At 43.6% G+C, this 20,096-nt stretch overlaps 1 protein-coding gene across 2 annotated transcripts; it reads left to right on the top strand.

The window, feature by feature from the left end:
• The first annotated feature begins 6,530 nt into the window (after positions 1-6,530).
• On the top strand, positions 6,531-14,124 carry TMEM14C (transmembrane protein 14C). Of its 2 annotated transcripts, XM_055322386.1 has the most exons (7): positions 6,547-6,650; positions 7,619-7,684; positions 7,790-7,859; positions 8,173-8,249; positions 9,082-9,183; positions 12,626-12,713; positions 13,632-14,124. In XM_055322386.1, the coding sequence occupies exons 3-7, from the start codon at positions 7,837-7,839 to the stop codon at positions 13,684-13,686; spliced, it is 345 nt and encodes a 114-aa protein (XP_055178361.1). In that variant the 5' UTR covers positions 6,547-6,650; positions 7,619-7,684; positions 7,790-7,836; the 3' UTR covers positions 13,687-14,124. The 2 variants fall into 2 exon arrangements, with proteins under 2 accessions (XP_055178360.1, XP_055178361.1); XM_055322385.1 differs by lacking the exon at positions 7,619-7,684 and having other exon boundaries at positions 6,531-6,650.
• The last annotated feature ends 5,972 nt before the right edge of the window (positions 14,125-20,096 follow it).

The raw sequence follows: 20,096 nt of genomic DNA, 5'->3' as shown, positions 1-20,096 counted from the left end.
TTTTGCAAATATTTTTTCCCTGTCTGTGGCTTGTCTTTTCATTCTCTTGATAATATCTTTTGCAGAAGTTTTTAATTTTAATGAAGTCTAGCTTATCAGTTATTTCTTTCATGGGTCTCATGTGTTTGATAGATCTTAAGAGGCTTCATCATACCCAAAAGTCATCTAAGTTTTCTCCTAGATTTCTTTATGGGAGTTTTCTAGTTTTGCATTTTACATTTAGGTCTATAATCCATCCTGAGTTAATTTTTGTAGCAGGTGTTAGGTCTGTGTCTCAATTTTATTTTATTTTTGCATGCGGATGTTCAGTTCCAGTGCCATTTGTTGAAGAGACCATTTTTGCTTTGTTTTATTGCCTCTGTTCCTTTGTCAAAGATCAGTTGATTTTACAGTTCACCCTTGGATAACATGGGTTTGAGCTGTATGGGTCCACTTACAGATTTTTTTCAATAAATACAGTATAGTATTTCATGATTTTTTTAACGTTTTCTCTAACTTTATTGTGAGAATATGGTATATAATAAACATATACAAAATATATGTTAATCAACTGTTATCAGTAAGGCTTCTGATCAGGAGATTTTTACTAACTTTGAGGGGAGTCAAAAATTAGTATTCAGATTTTTTACTTGGTGGAGGGTCGGCATCCCTAATGCCACTGTTGAAGAGTCATCTATATGGTGGTCTATCTCTGGGCTCTCTATTCTGTTCCATTGATCTATTGTGGGTTTTATTGTTCATTTAACAATACCATAGTGTCTTGATTACAGTAGCAAAGTAAGTCTTGAAGTTGGGTAGCATCAGTTCTCCAATTTTGTTCTGCTTCAGTGTTTAGTATTTAGACCATTTACGTTTAAAGTAATTTTTTCTTTTTTTCTGTAATTCTTTGTTCTTTGTTATCTTTTGTGGTTTGATGGTTTTCTTTAGTGTTATGTTTGGGTTCCTTTCTCTTTATTTTTTATGTGTCCTATGTTTTTGGTTTGCGGTTACTATGAAGTTCCTATGTATTGACACACACACCTATTTTAAGCTTCTAACACATTGTAAAAACACAACGTTTTTACTCACTTCACCCCCATTTTGCTTTTGATGCCATATTTTACATCTTTTTATTTTGTGTATTCCTTAATTTTTGTGGTTATAGTCGAGTTTACTGTTTTTTTTTTCCTTTTAACCTTACTTTTAAGTGCCGATTTACTGCCTTTACCATGTGTTTGCCTTTACCAGTGAAATTTTTTTCATTCATATGTTTTCTAGTTACAGCCATTACTTTTCTACTTAAAGAAGACCCTTGAACATTTCTTGTAACACTGGTTTAGTGATGATGAACTTTAGTTTTTGCTCATTTGGGAAATTATCTCTCCCTCAATTTTGAATGATAATCTTGTCAGATGGAGTATTCTTGGTTGTGGTGTTTTTTCCTTTTAGCACTTTGAGTATATCATGCCACATTCTTCTGGCCTTCAAAGTTTCTGCTGAAAAACTAGCTAATAGCCTTATAGGTTTTCTTTGTGCCTCTTTTTCTCTTGCTACTTCTAAGATTTTCTCTTTAGCATCTTGACATTTTAATTATATAACATCCTGGCGTGGATCATTTCGGTTCTTATTATTTGAGACTTCCTGGGATTCCTGTACCTTGGTGTCAGTTTCCCAGTGTTAGGGAAGTTTTCAACTATTATTTCTTCAAATAAGTTTCTACCCCTTTCTCTCTTCTTTTATCTGGGACCAGCAAAATGTGAAAGTACATGTGATGTTGTCCCAGAGGTCCCTTAAATTAGTCTCATTTTTAAAAGTTATTTTCTTATTGGGGTTCTGAATGGGTGATTTCTACTATTCTGTCTTCCAGATTGCTGATCTGTATCTTTTCATATGCTGTTGATTCCATATAGTATACTTTTCAGTTTTTAAAATTTTTTTTATTTTATTTAAAAGATTATTTATTCATGAGACAGGCAGAGACATAGGCAGGGGGAGAAGCAGGCTCCTTGCAGGGAGCCCGATGTGGGACTCAATCCCAGGACTCCAGGATCACGCCCTGAGCTAAAGGCAGACGCTCAACCGCTGAGCCACCCAGGCATCCCTCAGTTTTGTTTTTTGTTTTTTTTAATCTGTGCCTTTTCTTTGGTTATTTCTTATATTTTTTGATTCTTCGTTGAAGTTTTCACTGTGTTCTTCCATTGTCCTCCCAAGTTCTGTGATCATCTTTATGACCATTACTTTGAATTCTTTAAGTGAATTATCTCTATTTCATGAGGGTTTTCCTTTTCTGGGGTTTTATTGGAACATATTCTTCTGTCTTCTCATTTTGTTTGAGTTTCTGTGTTTGTTTAAATGAAATAGAACAGCTACTTGTCTTGGTCTTGTAGGAGTGGCTTTGTGTAGCAGTGTCCCCTCTGTAGGCTGCATGTGCCTGATGGCTTTGGCTAGCTAGCTGGAGCAGGTGCAGGCCAGGGGATGCTGGGGCATTCTGTCACAGCTACCCTGGCAGGACAGCTAGGGCTGTAGTGAGTGCAGACTGCACTGGCAGGATTGCTGGACCTGGAATAGGTATGCAACAGAAGATACCTGAAGTGTTCTGTCCTGGGGTTGCCGTGGCTGGATGGCTGGAGGTGAAAGCTGGCAAGGGCTGGGAATCCTGGGATGCTCTGTGCCTGGCTCACCATGGCGGGATGGCTGAGCTGATGTGGGTGCTGGTTGGGAGTGTCCTAGTGAATGAGGTATCAGGGCATTCCTGGTGAAATGCTGAGCCAGGTGCAGACCTGTGGGGTCCCAGAGCACCCTGTGCTGGGGCCACCTCAGTGGACAGCTGGAGTTCATGTGTTAGGAGTCTGGGGCTCACTGGAGCAGCTCTAGCCAGGCCAGCTAGAGCACCTGGACCCTGCTCCCTTCTGTACTATCCAGGTGGAAAGGGGAATGTAAACCATGGCTCTTGCTGGCACCTCCAACCCCAGAGAGTTCCAGCAGGTCTCCCACTATTTGGTAGATACTCGAGGATTAATAAATAGATTTCCTTCACTTGTACAAGTTTGAGCACCAGCAGGGCAAAGGACAGAGGGAGAGGGAGAAGCAGGCTCCCTGATGAGCAGGGAGCCCAATATGGGGCTCAGTCCCAGAGCCCTGAGATCGTGGCTTGAGCCAAAAGCAGATGTTTGAGTCACCCAGGTGCCCCAAGCCACAGGGTTTTTTGGTGTGCCCTAGGGATGAGGAAATGTACATGTGGGTTCCTCACTGATCTTCCTCCCAGCTGCAGGTGGTTGCTTTGGTGGTGGGGTTCCATTGTTACATTGTCTCTACCTCTTCTACCTTTCTCTATGTGGTCCTCCTATTGTTTTTTGTGCAGAAAGCTATTCAATCAACAGAACAGAATTATTTCTCAGAAGTAATTCTCTAGATGTAGGTGTAGATTCAGTGTGTCTATGTGTCTGCTTATTAAATTGATTTAATAAACCATGTGATTCAAGCATTTTAGGTTAGTCGATGAGCCTTTCTGCTCAGTGATTTCTGGCAGAGCTTACCTGGTAGTATCCTTGGAGGCCAACAAGTCCTATAAAACTATATAATTTATTTGAGGGAATTCATGTTCATTTTGTTTTGTTTTATTTTTCTATGTGGAAATGTATAGTCCACATATAGTCTTCACCATCTAAATGTTGAAGTATCTACTTTGATTCTTGTGTCTGAGCAGATTCTCATCACAAATACACTCTCCCAATTTAGAAAGTGCCATATATCTCCCCCATCCTTTTTTTATTCAATAGCCGTGTTTTGAGTGTTCACCATGTGCCAGAGCCAAAAGGAGAAGTGTGATCCTTAAGTGTGATAATTAAATGTTGCATGAACCGGATTAGTTCTATCTTGGACAAATGCACCATTATGACTAATCTGTGATCTGAAACCTTGAGCACAGGTCCCTCCACTCTTTCCCTTTGTGTAGCCACACCATTCAGTATACGGTCAGGGCATAACGTCCTTGATCTGCCCTGGAGATAAGATTGACACATACCTGTTCTTAAACATCCTTCTCTTAGGTGGTCCCTCAGCAAGTACTCCCAATCTAGCACTATGAAAGCAAGTGTTAGGGGAGGTGGGATTACAGATGCCTACTTGTCCTGTGGCAGTCAAAGAAACACTTTGGCCTAAGTCCCCCTAATAAGCCATTTCTTGCCAAGTGAGAATTGTTGGCTTTTTCCTTTGGTCTTACAGCTCCTTTGGCCTTTGGTGATCATTTTGCGTACACCTCGCTTTCACAGAACACATGGAATGGCCTGGGACAGTCAGGGGCAGCTTGACTGAGGACTAATAAAAAATGAGATTGACTTTTCAGACATTAAAAGAACTCTCTGGCAGAAGAAATCAGGTGCTATCACAGCAAAGAGAGACTTAACTGCAAGAAACAAAAAGCAGCTTGGGCTATTCCAAACTTCAACAGGGCACAGGGATGGGTTTATAACAAAGACAGAAGTGTGTCTGACAGAAGCTGGGGTAGGAAGAGAACCAGAGCTCAGAAAGGGACAGGGTGCGGTCAGGGCAATCTCTCTCTCGTCTCAGACTCTTGGCGTGTTGTTTTCATTTTTTCTGCAGCATGGCCTCTTCTATATCTGCTCCTTCATTTCACACATGTTTATTGAGCATCCAGTGTGTGCCAAGCATTATTCTAAATGCTGCATAAACATCCTCATTCTCCAGGAACTTAAATGCTAGGGTGGGGAGATGATTTTACAGTTAGTAACTGATACAGCATACTAAATGTGGAGGTAAGTGCTAAGGAGAAAAATAAGCTGTGGAGGGAAGTGCATATGCATTGCAATTTTATCTTTAAAGATTTTATGACAGAGTGTGCACGTGCAAGAACGGCAGAGGGGGACAGAAGAAGAGGGAGAGGGACAAGCAGACTGCCTCTGAGTATGGAGCCTGATGCGGGGCTTGGTCCCAGGGCTCTGGGATCATGACCTGAGCCAAAGGCAGACGTATAACCAACTGAGCCACCCAGGTGCCCCGTATGTGTTGCAATTTTAAGCAAGATCCAGGAAAGCCTCATTGACAAGGTGATATTTGAACAGACATAAAGAAGACAAGGTAGTGAACTGAGAGATTATCTGGGAAGTTCTGGGCGATGAAGCGGCAGGTGTCAGTGATCAGAAGTGGGAACAAGGAGGCTGCAGCAACATAAGCAAAAGGGAGATGAAAGTGAGCTGAGGGTAGGGAGGTAGATGTGTAGGACGTTACAGGCTACTGTATGAAAAAGGGGGCCACCAGAGGGTTATTTTTTTTTTTAAGATTTTATTTATTTATTCTTGAGAGACTGGGAGAGGCAGAGACGGGCAGAGGGAGAAGCAGGCTCCCTGAGGGGAGCCCGATGTGGGACTCCATCCCAGGACCCCAGGACCACGACCTGAGCCGAAGACAGATGCTCAACCACTGAGCCACCCAGGTGCCCCTGGAAAGTTTATATTTGAGACTGTGTATGAGCTGCAATTTCCTTCTTCCACTCAGGATTGTATCTGTTAAGATTTATCGATGTCGATTCTTGTAGGAGATGAAGGAGAGAGCCGTCAAGGATAAACACCCAAATTTTGGTGTGCGGCAACTGAGTGATCGTGCAGGAAATGTACGGAAGGGAGCAGATCGGGAGTGGGAAAAGAATCACGTTTTGTGAATCCTGGGGCATACAGAGGTAGCAGGAAATTAGATTTAACGGACCCCTTCTCCTCCCTTAAGACGCTGCTCAAGTAAACACCCCAAGTCACACACTGTCTGGCTTGTGGCCACCGTCTCTGCAGCAAGAAAGCAGCTGTTACCATTGCAGGCAAACCCCTGACCTGCCAGAGTGACAGTGGTCCTGGATGGCATGCCCCCGGCTTACCCCAGGCCCGCCGGCTAGAGGGTCTTTCAGAGCCCATCCTCGGGTGCCCTTGTCTCTTAACCGTGGCCTCCACCCTCAAGCGTGGCGCAGATCGCGATGCTTCTTGCAAGACCCGACTCAAAATCCTAGGCTGCAGGGAGGTTTCTGGCGAGCCAAACTTCCCAACTCGGCCCAGAGGGAGCTGACACCACAGGACTCAGGGGGCGGAGCGCGAGTCCCCGCCCCACGACCCCGCCTCCGAGACGCATGCGCGCACCGCGACTCCTCCCAAGCCCCGCCCCGTGTGCCTCGCGCACCGGGGCGCATGCGCGCGCCTCAAACTCCGCCCCTCGTGCCCCGCCCCATGTGCCTCGCCTACCCGGGACTCTTGCGCCCGCCGCGACTCCGCCCCGCGAGCCCCGCCCCATGCGCCTCGCCTACCCGGGACGCCTGCGCGCGCCGTGACTCCGCCCCGCGAGCCCCGCCCCATGCGCCTCGCTTCCCCGGGACGCCTGCGCGCGCCGCGACTCCGCCCCGCGAGCCCCGCCCCATGCGCCTCGCGCACCGGGACGCATGCGCGCGCCTCAAACTCCGCCCCTCGTGCCCCGCCCCATGCGCCTCGCTTCCCCGGGACGCATGCGCGCGCCGTGACTCCGCCCCTGGAGCCCGGCTGCCTGCTCGCCCCGCCCCACGTTCCGCCCTGCCCTCGGGACGCAGAGCGTGCGGCGGCGTTTCCGGCGGGACCGACGCTCGCGACTCACGTCTGCGCGCCCTCGTCGCCCGGTGCAGGCCGACGCACAGCGGTTCGGTACTTGGGGCTTTATATTATCTTGTGCCTCTTAGACCTTTGGGGGTTAGATAAGGGGCTTTGCTGCCGCCCGGTGTTCGTCCCCCGGGTCCGGCACGGCCTTTAGGCTGCGTCATGGTCGCCCTGCTAGTCGCGCATGTTTTGCTTTCCTTAAACTAGGCCGTGAATCTTGCAGGAGCCCTGAGCTCCTGAGACAGGTGCTTTGCGGATGCAGCGTGGTGGCGACGGTTTCCTGGGGGTTTTACTGCTCCAGCTCGGTGCTACTGGGAATTCCTGGCCGGCACAGTTCCAAGCGCCCCTTGCCCGACGGTTAAAAGCTTGAGTGTGAATTGCTTTCAAGCTGAGCCTCACTGGCCACCCAATGCATTTCTTTAAGATAAAGCAGGAATCATTCCCTACTTCGCCACGAGCCAAGGGTCCCCACGTTGTGACCGGGGCTTCCCTGCCTCGGTCTCAGCCCCTCACCGGCCTCTGTCTCACAAGAAGTGTGATTTGGATTCGAAAGCTTTGCAGATGTTGAGTATTGCAGTAATTCGGCGCTTTGGGGAAGGGCGGGAAAAGGGGGCAATCAAAATAGGTGAATTCAGGGCACAGGAGAGACTTAGTTTCTGATTCAGTAGTAAGTTGGTTAGCTGATGAAAAGGTGAACGCCTTACCTGGGCAGGGCCGGTCAGTGCTTTTTGTGGAGTCTCCTGTAGGCCTGTGTTGTTAGAATGAAGGTTATTACCAGAACGGTTGGTGTCTGCTCAGCTTGTATGTGTGCTAAGCACTCTCTCTCTCTTTTTTTTTAAGATTTTATTTATTTATTTGATAGAACACAAGCAGGGGGAGGAGGAGAAGCAGACTCTCCAGTAAGCAGGGAGCCCGAGGCGACCCTGGGCTCATGACCTGGGCCAAAGGCAGACGCTTCACTGACCGAGCCCCCGTGCCCCAGCACTTTTACTTATTGCACCGTTTGATGCCCACAGGAGCCCTAGGAAGTTTGTACCATACTTATCCTCACGGTACAACGAAGGAAGCTGGGGCCAAGAGAGGTTGGGAGCTAGCCCGTTACTTCTTAGCTACTACAGGGTGGAGCTGGAACTTGGTGCTAGAGAGCCGTGCTCGTAACCACCTCTGATCCAGCCCCTCCTCGGCAGGTGCAGGCCTGGCGTACTCTGCTGTCTGGTCAGAGTGAAGGAGAACGATGCAGAAGGACTCTGGCCCACTGTAAGTACAGTGAATGGGAGTGGAAATAGCCAGGAACGTCTCAAAACCAGAGCTTTCCTTATCTGTAGAGGGCCCTATGAGTAGACTGCTGGGCAGCATAGGGTATGGGAGGGTGGACATGTGGGCCAGGGACCTGGGTTTGAATCCCTAGCCTCTGGCATGCCTAGGGGGCAAGTCACCTAACCTCTGGGATCTATCTTTATTTGTGCAGTGATAGGGCTGTTCTGGAATGATGATGCTTCAGTCCCATTCTGTCATTTTTTTTTTTTTTTTAGACCTGGTTGGCACTGATTTCTTACTTGTTCATTTTCAGAGTGCCTATACATTGGATTGGCTTTGGCTATGCGGCGCTGGTTGCTTCTGGTGGGATCATTGGCTATGCGAAAGCAGGTACGGTGTGTAGCTACTTAACCTCTTAAGATTTTCACATTGTTGCAGGTAAAGAGAGAGTCCTCAGGGTCCCCAGAGTGCAGTCTTTTTTGAGTCAAGTTTGCCTTAAGCTCCTTAGCTTGAGTGCAGGCTTCTCGTGCGTCCCTTAAGCTCCTCCTGCACTTGCTTTTCGGTTATCTGGTGGACCGGAGTCAGGCTTCTTGTCTGCTGACTTGGTCTTGGCTTCTTTATCTAAAGCTGCTGGGCAGGGTCGGAGTAGGTTGTTGTTATCATTGACCACCACACATCAGCCTTGACCCCAGTGTCATCCCTGCCCTTGAAGTAGGAAAAACCTTTTTTGAAGTCTCCTCGTTAGACTTAAGTCTCTCAGTAAATGTGCTGTTTCTACCTCCTTTCTAGCCTGTATCCCTACCCCAACACACAGACACACACCAGATTCCCATTCTCCAAAAAAGATTTTATTTATTTATGACTATTAAAAAAAAAACAAAACTCATTGGCCCTATTTCACTCCTTTCGCAATTTGCCTGAGGTCCTGCCCACGGACAAGTCCAGCTCTTGGCAGGTTAGTCAGGCCAGGTTAGGAGCCCTTTTCTCCCTAGATGGAAGCATCTGTCTATTAAGGAGGAATATTTGTGATATTACACTACTTTCTTTGTAAAATAGCAAGCTCCCCAAAACATTTTCATGCTTGGGAGCTCTTTGGTTATGAGCTGTGTTGAGATTAATTCTCTTTCCTAATTTACTCTGTAGGGAAAGGAAATTTGGTGAATTCTGTTAATGAAATGAGTGTCTGACATTATAACACAGGACTCTGTTTGCTTCCTCACAGGTAGTGTCCCATCACTGGCTGCTGGGCTGTTTTTTGGTAGTTTAGCAGGCCTGGGTGCTTATCAGCTGTCTCAAGATCCGAGGAACATTTGGGTTTTCCTAGGTATGTCAGTGTCACTGTCTCCCTGGTATAATTACGTATCCAGGATACTCTAACAAAAGGCTCTGGTTTGGTGGAATGTGGCAGGTTCTTTGCAAGAAGACAGTTTTACTACTTCTGTTCAGTGCTAGGGAAGTTTTAGAATTGGGGGTAGGGGAAGTTGTGCTGGTTTCTGTTTATTTTCTGTGTGCAAAATGTGGAAAGGTTTTCATGTTTCATAAATTTAGATTTAGCCAATGATATTAATAATAAACTTGTGCAAGGCAAGTATATGTCTCTTAATCATTATGATTGCCTATTGAAGACTGTATGCTTGAGCATTACCAGAGGATCACATGTCAGGGTTAGGTTTGCATCAATATTGCATTTTTCACATTTGAAAATCATTTATTAGCCCTTTAGCGCTAATCTGAATGTGTGGCATAGGCCTTGCCTTCAAGGAGTCTTTGCCTTGACTGACATGAAACATGAGTCTGTGGGGCTGCCGGAGTCCCCTGTGAGCAGCACAGATGGGGAGGAGCACCAGGAAGGGAAGATTACTTCTTATCAGGGTGGTGGCTTTGGGTGCATTTTTATTGAGCTCCACCCATGTTTCAGACATTGCACTGGGAATATGGGCCTCACTGTCTCGACAAACGCACTGGGAATATGGGCCTCACTGTCTCGACAAACCCACAGAGTCAGAACTCCTATAGTTTTGGCCTTTATAAGTGTGGTGGGGAGAACAAGCATGTTAACAGTGGTTTGCGGGAGTTGGCACGGGCTGAGAAGGGAGAGGTCAGCAATGGCTGATGGCATGTGCTGGGGAAGGAGGAGGTGCCCAGCCCTCAGCTATGCCTCCCAGCTCCTGCACTCAAGCTCCTGAATGACTTTCAGACTTTTTTTCTCATTTCTGACTGCACTATGAGCAAATGACCTCACTGCCTACTTGAAGAACACAGTCATTACATGGCGCAGTGTGCCATCAATGTCCATGCCTTCTGCTGTGCTTTTTCTCTCCTCTCCAAGGCCTGTCCCTCCATCCGGGCTTTGAATCTCTCCTCCTCCACCTTCTGGAGTGTTATCACTGGTGAAGATGCCATCTCTTACTTGGAATCCACCCTGTTGATGGGTCCTTCCTCATGTTCACATGTGTCCTCTCTCACCCGTTAAAGAGAACAGGACCTCTTGTGACCCTACTTCCTTCTCCACTTGCCACCCTTCTTCCTCTGTAGAAACTTCTCTAAAATAATCCGTTAATTTGTTTTTATTTCCTTTCATCTCACTTTCTTGATTCGTTCATTCTGTTTTTGTCTCCTTTGTCCATGAAAATAGCTTTCCCTGATTGTGCCAGTGACCTGGATTTTTCAGAATCCAGTGTACATTTTTTTTAAGATTTGGAGTGAGCAAACGTGCAAGTGAGGGAAAGAACAGAGGGAGAGGGAAGAGAGTATCTCAAGGAGACTCCCTGCTGAGCATGGAGCCTGACATGGGGCTTGATCCCAGGACCTGGAGATCATGATCTGAACCAAAATCAAGAGTTGGGTGCTCAACCAGCTGAGCTACCCAGGCGCCCCTGCAGTGTACATCTTTCAATCCTCAGTTGAGTTGGCCTGTTACCTTTCTCAGCATAGTATAGCAATCCATTTTCCACTCTATTTTCCTTTTTTGTTTTTCTTTTTTGTTGACCCATCTTCCTTTTCGGCCATTAAATGTTAAAGTTCTTAAGACCTGGCTCATTTTTGTTTGTTTGTTTAAGATTACTTACTTGAGAGCAAGCGAGCACGCCTGTCTGCTTATGTGAGAAGCGGGGGGAGAGAGAGAATCCCAAGCAGACTCCTGCTGAGTGTGAATTGTGAGGTGGGGCTCAATCTCACGACTCTGAAATCATGATCTGAGCCACAATCAAGAATGGATGCTTAACCAACTGAGCCACCCAAGCTTCCCAAGACCTGGCTCTCTTTATCTTCATACCCTCTTGCTGGGCTTATTGCAGCCCAGGCCTTAAATTACAATTGAAACAGGTAATAGATTCACAGATGGATCTCTCCTCCAGGCTTTACTCTTATATATACAGTTGTGTGCTTGACATCTTTTATCTGTTGTCTCAAGGCATCTGCCCAAACCTGACTTCTGTCCTCACATACATTGGTCTTCAGGGTTCTCCATCCATTTGGGTCTTGCTCTCTCCTCTTCCATCTTCATATTTCATTCATCAGTGAGTTCTATTGGTACTACCTCCAGCACATAGCCTAAATTGTCCCCTTCTCTGTCTGCACGGCCACCATCCTCACCCATTTATCTTGGTATTTTGCCTGCATTCCTGAGGAAGTTTATTAATAGGTATCCCTACATGCTCTAGTTCCCTGCAGTTTGTTCTTCATGCAACAGCTAGAATTTTGTTTTTACAGTTCATGTGTCCCTCTGCCTGATATCTTATAATGGCTTCTCATTGCTCTGAAGATGAGGACCACTGTCCATGCTCTGAGGTCTGGCCCCTCTTCTGCACTAGCTGTATTTTAGCCTTCAGTTTCCTCTCACCACAAGGCCCCATGTGTATTATTCCCTCCATTTGGAATGTGCTTTCTTACCCCTTTAGCTCATTCACTCCTACTTTTCAGGTCTTGGCTTGATCTTCACTTCCTCAGCAAATTTCTTTCCTGACTTTCCTGAACAGGCTAGATTCCCTGCTTAGACACCTTTTATTTTTTAAAAGATTTCATTTATTTGAGAGAGCAAGTGAGCATGCATGTGATCTCAGGCAGAGAGAGAGGGAGAAGCAGGCTCCTTGCTAAGCAGGGAACCTTAATCAGGACTTGATCCCAGGACTCTGGGACCACGCCCTGAGCCGAAGGCAGGTACTTAACCGACTAAGCCACCCAGGTGCCCCTAGAGACCTTTTTTGATGATAGTTGTCCTCCAATACCTGGTGCAATGCATGGCATATAATAGGTATTTTAACAACTGTTGAGTAGAAGAGCAGACAGCGTAAATACATCAGCAAGAAATAGGGGAAAAAAAAAAAAGACCTATGGCAAATTTGGAGAAGACTGGGATGCCTGGGTGGCTCAGCGATTGAGCGTCTGCCTTCAGCCCAGGGTGTGATCCTGGTGTCCCAGGATTGAGTCCCGCATTGGGCTCCATGCAGGGAGCCTGCTTCTCCCTCTGCCTGTGTCTCTGCCTCTCTCTCTCTGTGTGTGCATCTCTCATGAATAATAAATAAAATCTTTAAAAAAAAAATGGGGGAAGCCTCTGGCTGAAGAGTGGTGAAAGATGAGGCCGAGAAGGCCGCTTGGTCCAGACGCTGAGGGCCTTACGTTCCAGTGTTTGTCTTAGCCTGGTGGCGCTGCCCCGGCACGGGGAAGGAGATGGTGTGAGATGGGGTCTGGCCCTTGAACGGGTGTAGGGCTGGTTCTCCTGCATGCAACACGAAATGATCTTTGATTCTTCTTATCTTTCACATCAGCTACCTCTGGAACCCTGGCTGGCATTATGGGAATGAGATTCTACCACTCTGGAAAATTTATGCCTGCGGGCTTAATCGCGGGTGCCAGGTATTTTCTGTTTTCTTGCTGTTCTTCACCACTGGAGAGTTTAGTTTAAGGTCCCAAATAGTTCGTATGTTCAGGAATTTACTTGTTCTGGCGTACCTGACGCTAGGCATCATTGAAATCATTTAATTCACACACACAATTAAATGCAGAAACAGTAGTTGACTTAATGCCAAAATGAAGTAAGTGTATTCATGACTCTGTTCTCACATTTGTGCTCTGGTCCATCCTGGCTCAGGCCTACAGTGGAAGGAGCTTCATGCAAAGCCATGACTCTGGCTCTTTCTGTGACTTTCAGCATGAGTTCCATATTTCCTAGCTGTGTGGGCATCTTTCATTGAAAATTTTGCTAAAAGGGAATTTTGATTAAATCTTGCTAAGTTTGGTTATAAAACTTGAACCAGATTGTTTAAAAAAAAATATATATATATATATATATATATTAAGTATAATGAAGTTATTCTGAGGACAGATTTTTTAAACATCTGTCTGGAAGAAGATTGCTTACCTGACTTTGATCATAGTTATGATGCTGTCAAGCATTGTGCTTTATGGTCAGCGTAGACCACGGTCAAAAGTGGTGAATTGGAGGCTGCAAATCTACCATTGTGTGGCTCTGTGACCCTGGAGGGACCTTGGTCTTCCCATCCTTCAGTTTGCTCATCTCTTTGAATTATTGGCTGTTAGATTAGGAACTTCGACTCACATGTACAATTTTAAGGCAAGTGGAATGCGAGACTGCCCCTCGGCACGTAATTTCTTTGGTACTTCCAGGAATGGAGGTTCACCTGTGCCTGTTGTGCCTTGGCATCTCCTCACCGTGTAGTTGTGGAGGACCTACAGTTTTAGGTTCTTGAAAAAAAGTCAAGTGCCTGTTCTGTCCTTTACCTGATGTTTTTTGTTTATGTTTCTTTTGAACAGTTTGCTGATGGTCGCCAAACTTGGAATTAGTGTGTTGAATAGACCCCATCAGTAGTAGCTATGTCCCAGCTTGGACTCATGAAGAATTTTAAAACTTCTACTATTTTTAGTGTATTAAGAGAAACAAGTATTCTGACATTTTACTTAAAACAAAAAAATAACATTGAACTTCCAGGAGAAGAAATCAGTCATTATTACAATCTTAAAGAGGTGGGTGGTATGTAACCTGAGAGCTTCTTCTTATACTCTCATAAAGTTTGATTCTTATACATGATGTTATCTCTTCTTTCTGTATCTCTAGGTAAAGCCTCAAGGGGTAAAATGTTAGGTATCAACATTGAGGGCCCTGAAACCCCATGCCCAACTCAGAACAGTGAAAAAAGTCTCTTAGGAGCTTTAGGATTTCTGTTCTTTGGCTCATTTTAGAGCACAGACCTACCTGGAAAGAATGTCAAATGAAATATTGAAAATAAAGTTTACTGTAAGTAATGTTTTCCATGGTGTCTTTGTGTTGCCAGAGCTGTCTAGAACATAGAATGAGATGTGAATAGTAGGAAGCTGTAGGAATGTGAAAGTGTTCTGTTAATATTTTATTTAGTAATTAACAATTTTGAATAATTTAAGGGCCAAGGAAAGTTACTTATGATTTTACATTGCACTGAAGCTTGTTTTAAAAAATGATCCTTAGGATTTCTAAGACTAGGATTCTATAACCAAAAAAGGAAGAAAAAATGAAAATGTGGTTAACTAGCTAATCTATAAATGTGAAACTAAAACAGTCTCTGAAACTTGAATTGCCTGGTTTGGTCTCTACACACATTAATTGGATATTGACACGTTTTCACTTCACTTTCTTTTATTTTCAGCATTGAGTGTTATTAACTCCTGCTCAAACTAAACTCACTTTAGCTTCCTCCTATTTAAAAAGAAAAGGATTATTTGCTACTTACCTTCTCCCTAACTGGTATTGGTTGGATTTATAATATAATTCAAACACTTATTAATCACGTTTATATGTTTTCTTAAATTGTTTGAAAGGAGCCCTGATTTTCTCATCCTTGTTTTATGTGACATGGTTTTGACATGACTGCCTTGGCCTATTCTTAAACTGTAATGCCCGGAGCTCTGCACAAGTTTGGTAAGTTTGGTGTGACCAGGGTGGTGTATTCTAGACCATATATTTTTCTTAATACAGCTAGGATCAAAATCAGATTTTTGGTTAGCCTCATCACAGCAGTAACTCATTAAATGGTTTGGTCTACTGAGACTTCAGGTCTTTTTCTTGCATATGCTATTAATAATAACTACTCCCAGGTAGGAGATGGTTGGTGCTGGATGTCACATACTTGCAAATACTTAAGTTAAAATGTTCCAGAGTTCCTGGAAGAGCCAGTAATTACCTTTTATCATGTGGTTGTACCAAATTCATGGTTTAAATTAAAAGGACAAATCCATTTACAAATAGGTCATTGGCATGTGGTATGACTTCATGCTCTGGTGAATCAGATTATCGTGAACTTCTTAAACATTAGTATCATATAGTCTGAAAGGAAAATGGACAAAGAAAATCAAGTAGGCAGAACATTGTATTATCTTTTTGATATTTTAAAAGCTGATTTTTATGGAAACGTGTTTAGGAGAAAAAGAACTGGTTATAGTTAGTGTTACAAAGGCCGGAACACCACAGGTGGCCTGGGTGTTCTTCAGCACAGAGAAGAGCGGTCTGTGCATTATCTATGTTCACAGAGCTCACCTCCGTCTTTTTTGTTTCTTTTTTAAGATTTTATTTATTTATTCATGAGAGACAGAGAGAGGTAGACATAAACAGAGGGAGAAGCATGGAGCCCAGTGTGGAACTCAATCCCGAGACTCCAGGATCACGACCTGAGCCAAAGCAGACGCTCAACTGCTGACCCACCCAGGCATCCCTGACTTCTGTCTTTATGCTTTTTTTCCCCAAACCCTGCTGTGTGAGGGCCAGGTAGAAGTGAACGTTAGTTCTGACTTCTTGTTCCTCAGGTGTTTGAATCATCTGAACCATAAGAGCAGAGGCACTAGAAAAGATTAAACAAAAAAGCAATAGTCATTCTATTTTAATTCATCAGATGCATTTTAGGTTTTCAGCCTTTCTGTGATCATCTTAATAGCTACTGAAAGTATTATGGTTAAATGTTAAATGTATTTAATAATCCTTGATGGGGCACCTGAATAGCTCAGTTGGTTAAGCATCTGCTCAGTCATGATCATGTGGTGATCTCAGGATTGTGAGAACAGCCCCACCACACCCAGCTCTGTGCTGGGCGTGGAGCCTGCTTGAGATTCTCTCTCTCCCTCTGCCCCTCCCCACAGCTTGGTCTCTCAAAAAAAAAAAAAAAGATCCTTATCAGTGTTTTCTGTCTTCTCCCTCCAAGCCCAGCCACATGTGCATGTATGCAGGTGACATGTGACCATCAAAGCTGCTACCCATCCAGGCTTCCATGAATATGGTTTGTCAACCAAGTGTTGGCCCTAGTTTACATCTGTCATCTGTGCCAAATGCACTAATTTTGGCCATCTTCTGTTCTAGGGGAGGGGCCTTAGCATCAGACTCTGAATAATGGTACCCTGAAGGTGGGGGAAATTTATTTGATCCTAGTAATCAGCTCTGAGAGTTTTAAGGCTGCCCACACACTGGGGTGGGTGGGATGGTCTTCAATGCCAGAAGCCTCGGTAATCCCCTTGCCAAGTCTCTCTGCCCCTTCTTTGCAGTTTCCCCAGTACTTAATGTCCTAAGATTGTGCTAGGTTCTGGAAGGAAAAGAACAAGCTGTGGCTTGCCTCCCTGAAGTCTAGTGGAGAAGACTGAAATCTCAACTACCAGCCTCAATTTAGAAACAAATGCTTAGAGGCAGATAGACATGGGGTGGGGAGCACAGAAAAGGGAATAGTCAACTGAGTCAATTCCTAAGGAGTTTAGTTGAGGCAAGCCTTAAAGAATGAGGAATTCGTAAACAAGGATTGACAAATGTTGCAAGTTGCAGGAAGTGCCTCAGAGGCATGACACTGTCTGGCACAGTTCGGTAAATATAAGTCATTTGGTATGACTAGGGTAGAGAGTGTGAGATTGGCAATAGCAGATGAGACGAGACAAAAAGGCAGAGGTCATAACTAGAAAGCCTTCGTATCCTAAGCCCAGATAGTTTGGACTGAATCCATTTTTGTCTTTTTTTTTTTTTTTTTAAGATTTTATTTATTCATGAGAGAGAGGCAGAGACATAGGCAGAGAAGTAGGCTCCCTAGGGGGAGCTTGATGCGGGACTCGATCCCAGGACCCCAGGATCACAACCTGAGCCAAAGGCAGATGCTCAACCACTGAGCCACCCAGGTGTCCCCCATTTTTGTCCTCATTTTTTTTTTTGGAGTTGTTTCTTATTTATGGAAGCTCGTTATATTTGATGGTGCTAATCCTTTGTTGTATATTGTGGGGGGTTTTCCCCAGCCTATTGCTTTCCTTTTAACTTTGTTTATAGTGTCTGTACATTTTTGCCTAGCCAGATCTGTTACCTTGCTTCTTAAAGTCCTTTTTCCAAAATTATGAAAATTAGACAGTAGGTAGGTAGTTAACAAGGTTGTTCAGAATTGAGGCACGATATGCTTGTGATAAAGAAGCATGTGCAAAGCAGGATATTCAGTAAAATGAAATTCCTTCCCATCTTAGACCTTTAGTCTTACAATTTAAGAGGTAACCATTGGTACTCTATTGGTCCAGGTATTCCCTGCATATATTATGATTTTCTGCACATATATTATCAAATAAATGTATCCGTTTTTGGTTATTGTTGACATAAAGGCACAGGATAAATACTACATTTTGCTACACTGGACTACATTTAACAACGCCCTTTTCTTATCTGGACATAGAGACCCACCATATTCTTTTTAATGGCTTTTAATTGTGTGATATTACTGTCTAGTTCACCTTTCCGCTACTGATAGAAAAGTACCTTGTTTAAAGCTTTTTGCTGTTAAAAAGAATGCTGTGTGAAGGAACATTACTATCTAAATTCTGGAGCTCTCATGTATGTGAATGTTTACGTTATATCCCTAAAAGCTGCGTCAAAGCAGATGAGCATTTAACATTTTAATTGTCCTCAGAAGAATTGCATTGCTTTATACTTTCACCAGTAATGGTCATGAGATTTTGTTTCTCCACATTTGCTAATGTTGTAATTTATCACACTGTTTTTTAGAGAATGAGAGTGCGAGGGCAGGGGGTGTCGGGGTGGGGGGGCGGGTGCAGGGGGCAGAAAGAGAATCTTAAGCAGGCTCAGTGCAGAGCTCCACAGGGCTTGATCTCAGGACCCTGAGATCATAATCTGAGTTGAAACTGAGCATTGGAGGTTTAATCCACTGAGCCACCCAGGCACCCCCCTTATCAGACTTTTTCTTTGGCAGATTAAATTAGGACTTTGGAAACTTTCTGTAAATGGCCAGATAGTAAGTATTTTAGGCTTTGTGGGCCACACTGTCTCTGTTCTAGCTATTCGGTTCTGTTGTAGAGGAAAAGGTGCCATAAATGGTACATAAACGAGCATGGCTGTTGTTTACTTTATGGACCTTAAAACTTGAATTTCATATGATTTTCACATATCATAAAAGAGTAATCTTATTTTTTTTCAACCATACTATTTTGATTGAAAACAAAAACATTGTTAGCATGCTGGCTGTCTAAAAACAGGCACGATAGACCAGAGTTAGTTCACTGACCGTAGTTTGCCAACCCACTCTAAGCCAAAAATATCGAATTGTTATTTAGTAATGGGTTATTAAACATTTTTCATATATTTGCTGACTAGTAATGTGTATTTTTTTCTGTGAGCTGTTCTAGTTTTTGTCCCTGTTTTTGTTTTTTGTTTTCTTAGTGTGTGGCTCTCTAGTAAAAGAAAAAAACACTTGTTCTTTTTTTTTTTTTTAAAAAGATTTTATTTATTCATGATAGACACAGAGAGAGAGAGGCAAAAACGCAGGCAGAGGGAGAAGCAGGTTCCATGCAGGGAGCCCGACGTGGGACTCGATCCGGGGACTCCAGGATCACACACTGGGCTGACGGCGGCGCTAAACCGCTGAGCTACCAGGGATCCCCTGTTCTTATTTTCATTGAGTACTTTTATAGTTTTATTTCTTAGGCTTCTATTTTTGTTGCCTTTAGAATTTATTTTTGTGTGATGTTGCAAATTAGAGCTCTTTCTGAGGCACCTGGGTGGCTCAGTGGTTGAGCATCTATCTGCCTTTTGCTCAGGTCATGATCCTGGGGTTCTGAGATCTAGTCCTGTATCAGACTCCCCGCAGGGCAGGGAGCCTGCTTCTCCCTCTGCTTGTGTCTCTGCCTCTCTCTTTGTGTTTCTCATGAATAAATAGATAAAATCTTTAGAAAAAAAATTAGAGCTCTTTCTGAATTAATTTTTCTAAAAAACTCCTTACCTTCAATATTGTTTATTCATGCAATGTATCCTTCTCATTGCTTTGAAATGCCACCTTTACCATGTACTGAATTTCCATATTTGGGACACATTCTAAGTTTTCTAGTCTGTTCCATAGATTTGTTTTTCTGTCTCAGTGCCAAATTGTGTTAATCACTGTAGATTTACATATATTTTGATATTTGGTAGTGTAAGTCTGGTCATTATTACTCTTAAGATGTACTTTTTAGATAAATCTAGAATTAGCTTTATAATTTTTTAAAATTTACTTGGGATTTTTGTTACGATTGCACTGAATTACAGGTAAATTTTGGAGGAATGGAAAGCTTTAAAATATTTACTCTTCAACCCAAGAATGTTGTATGTCCCTTCATTTAATTCAGTTTTTTGGTTGAAGCATAATTAGTAAACGATATCCTATTAGTTTCAGATGTATATCAGTGATGGTACTTTTATATATGTTTGTAGATACTTAGGTTGCTTCCATATTTTAGCTATAATATAATGGTGCCACTGCACCATTATAAGTAATGGTGCACTGAATGTAGGGGTGCATATGTCTATTTAGATTGGTGTTTTTGTTTAAGTACCTAGAAACGGAATTGCAGGATTGTATGATAGTTCCATTTTTAGCTTTCGTTTTCTTTTTCCTCTCTCCCTCCCTCCCTCCCTCCTTCCCTTCCTTCCCCCTAGATCATTTATTTCCATTTGATCTTTATTATTTCCCTCCTTCTACTAACTTTGGGCTTTTTTTCTGGTTGTTCTTTTACTAGTTCCTTTAGGTATGAAGTTAGGTTATTTATTTGAAATTTTTCTTGTTTCTTGCTTATTGCTATAAACCTTTCTCTTAAAAGTGCTTTTACTGTGTCCTGTAGATTTTGGAAAGTCTTATTTCCATTCTCATTTGTCTTAAGGTGATTTTTGATTTTTCTCTCTCTTTTTTTTTTTTTTTGGCCCATTGGTTTCTTAGTCTCATAATGCTTAGTCTCCATGTATTGTGGGGTTTG

This window comes from Nyctereutes procyonoides, unplaced genomic scaffold (assembly GCF_905146905.1).
Source record: "Nyctereutes procyonoides isolate TBG_1078 unplaced genomic scaffold, NYPRO_anot_genome, whole genome shotgun sequence".
Classification (NCBI taxonomy): Eukaryota; Metazoa; Chordata; class Mammalia; order Carnivora; family Canidae; genus Nyctereutes; species Nyctereutes procyonoides.
This window is presented reverse-complemented; position numbering and strand designations above follow the sequence as displayed.

Coding starts and splice junctions, on each gene's coding strand:
- TMEM14C (XM_055322385.1), top strand. CDS start 7,837: ATGCAGAAGGACTCTGGCCCACT. Junction 9,184..12,625: donor GAACATTTGGGTTTTCCTAG/GTATGTCAGTGT, acceptor CTTTCACATCAG/CTACCTCTGGAACCCTGGCT. Junction 12,714..13,631: donor GGCTTAATCGCGGGTGCCAG/GTATTTTCTGTT, acceptor TCTTTTGAACAG/TTTGCTGATGGTCGCCAAAC.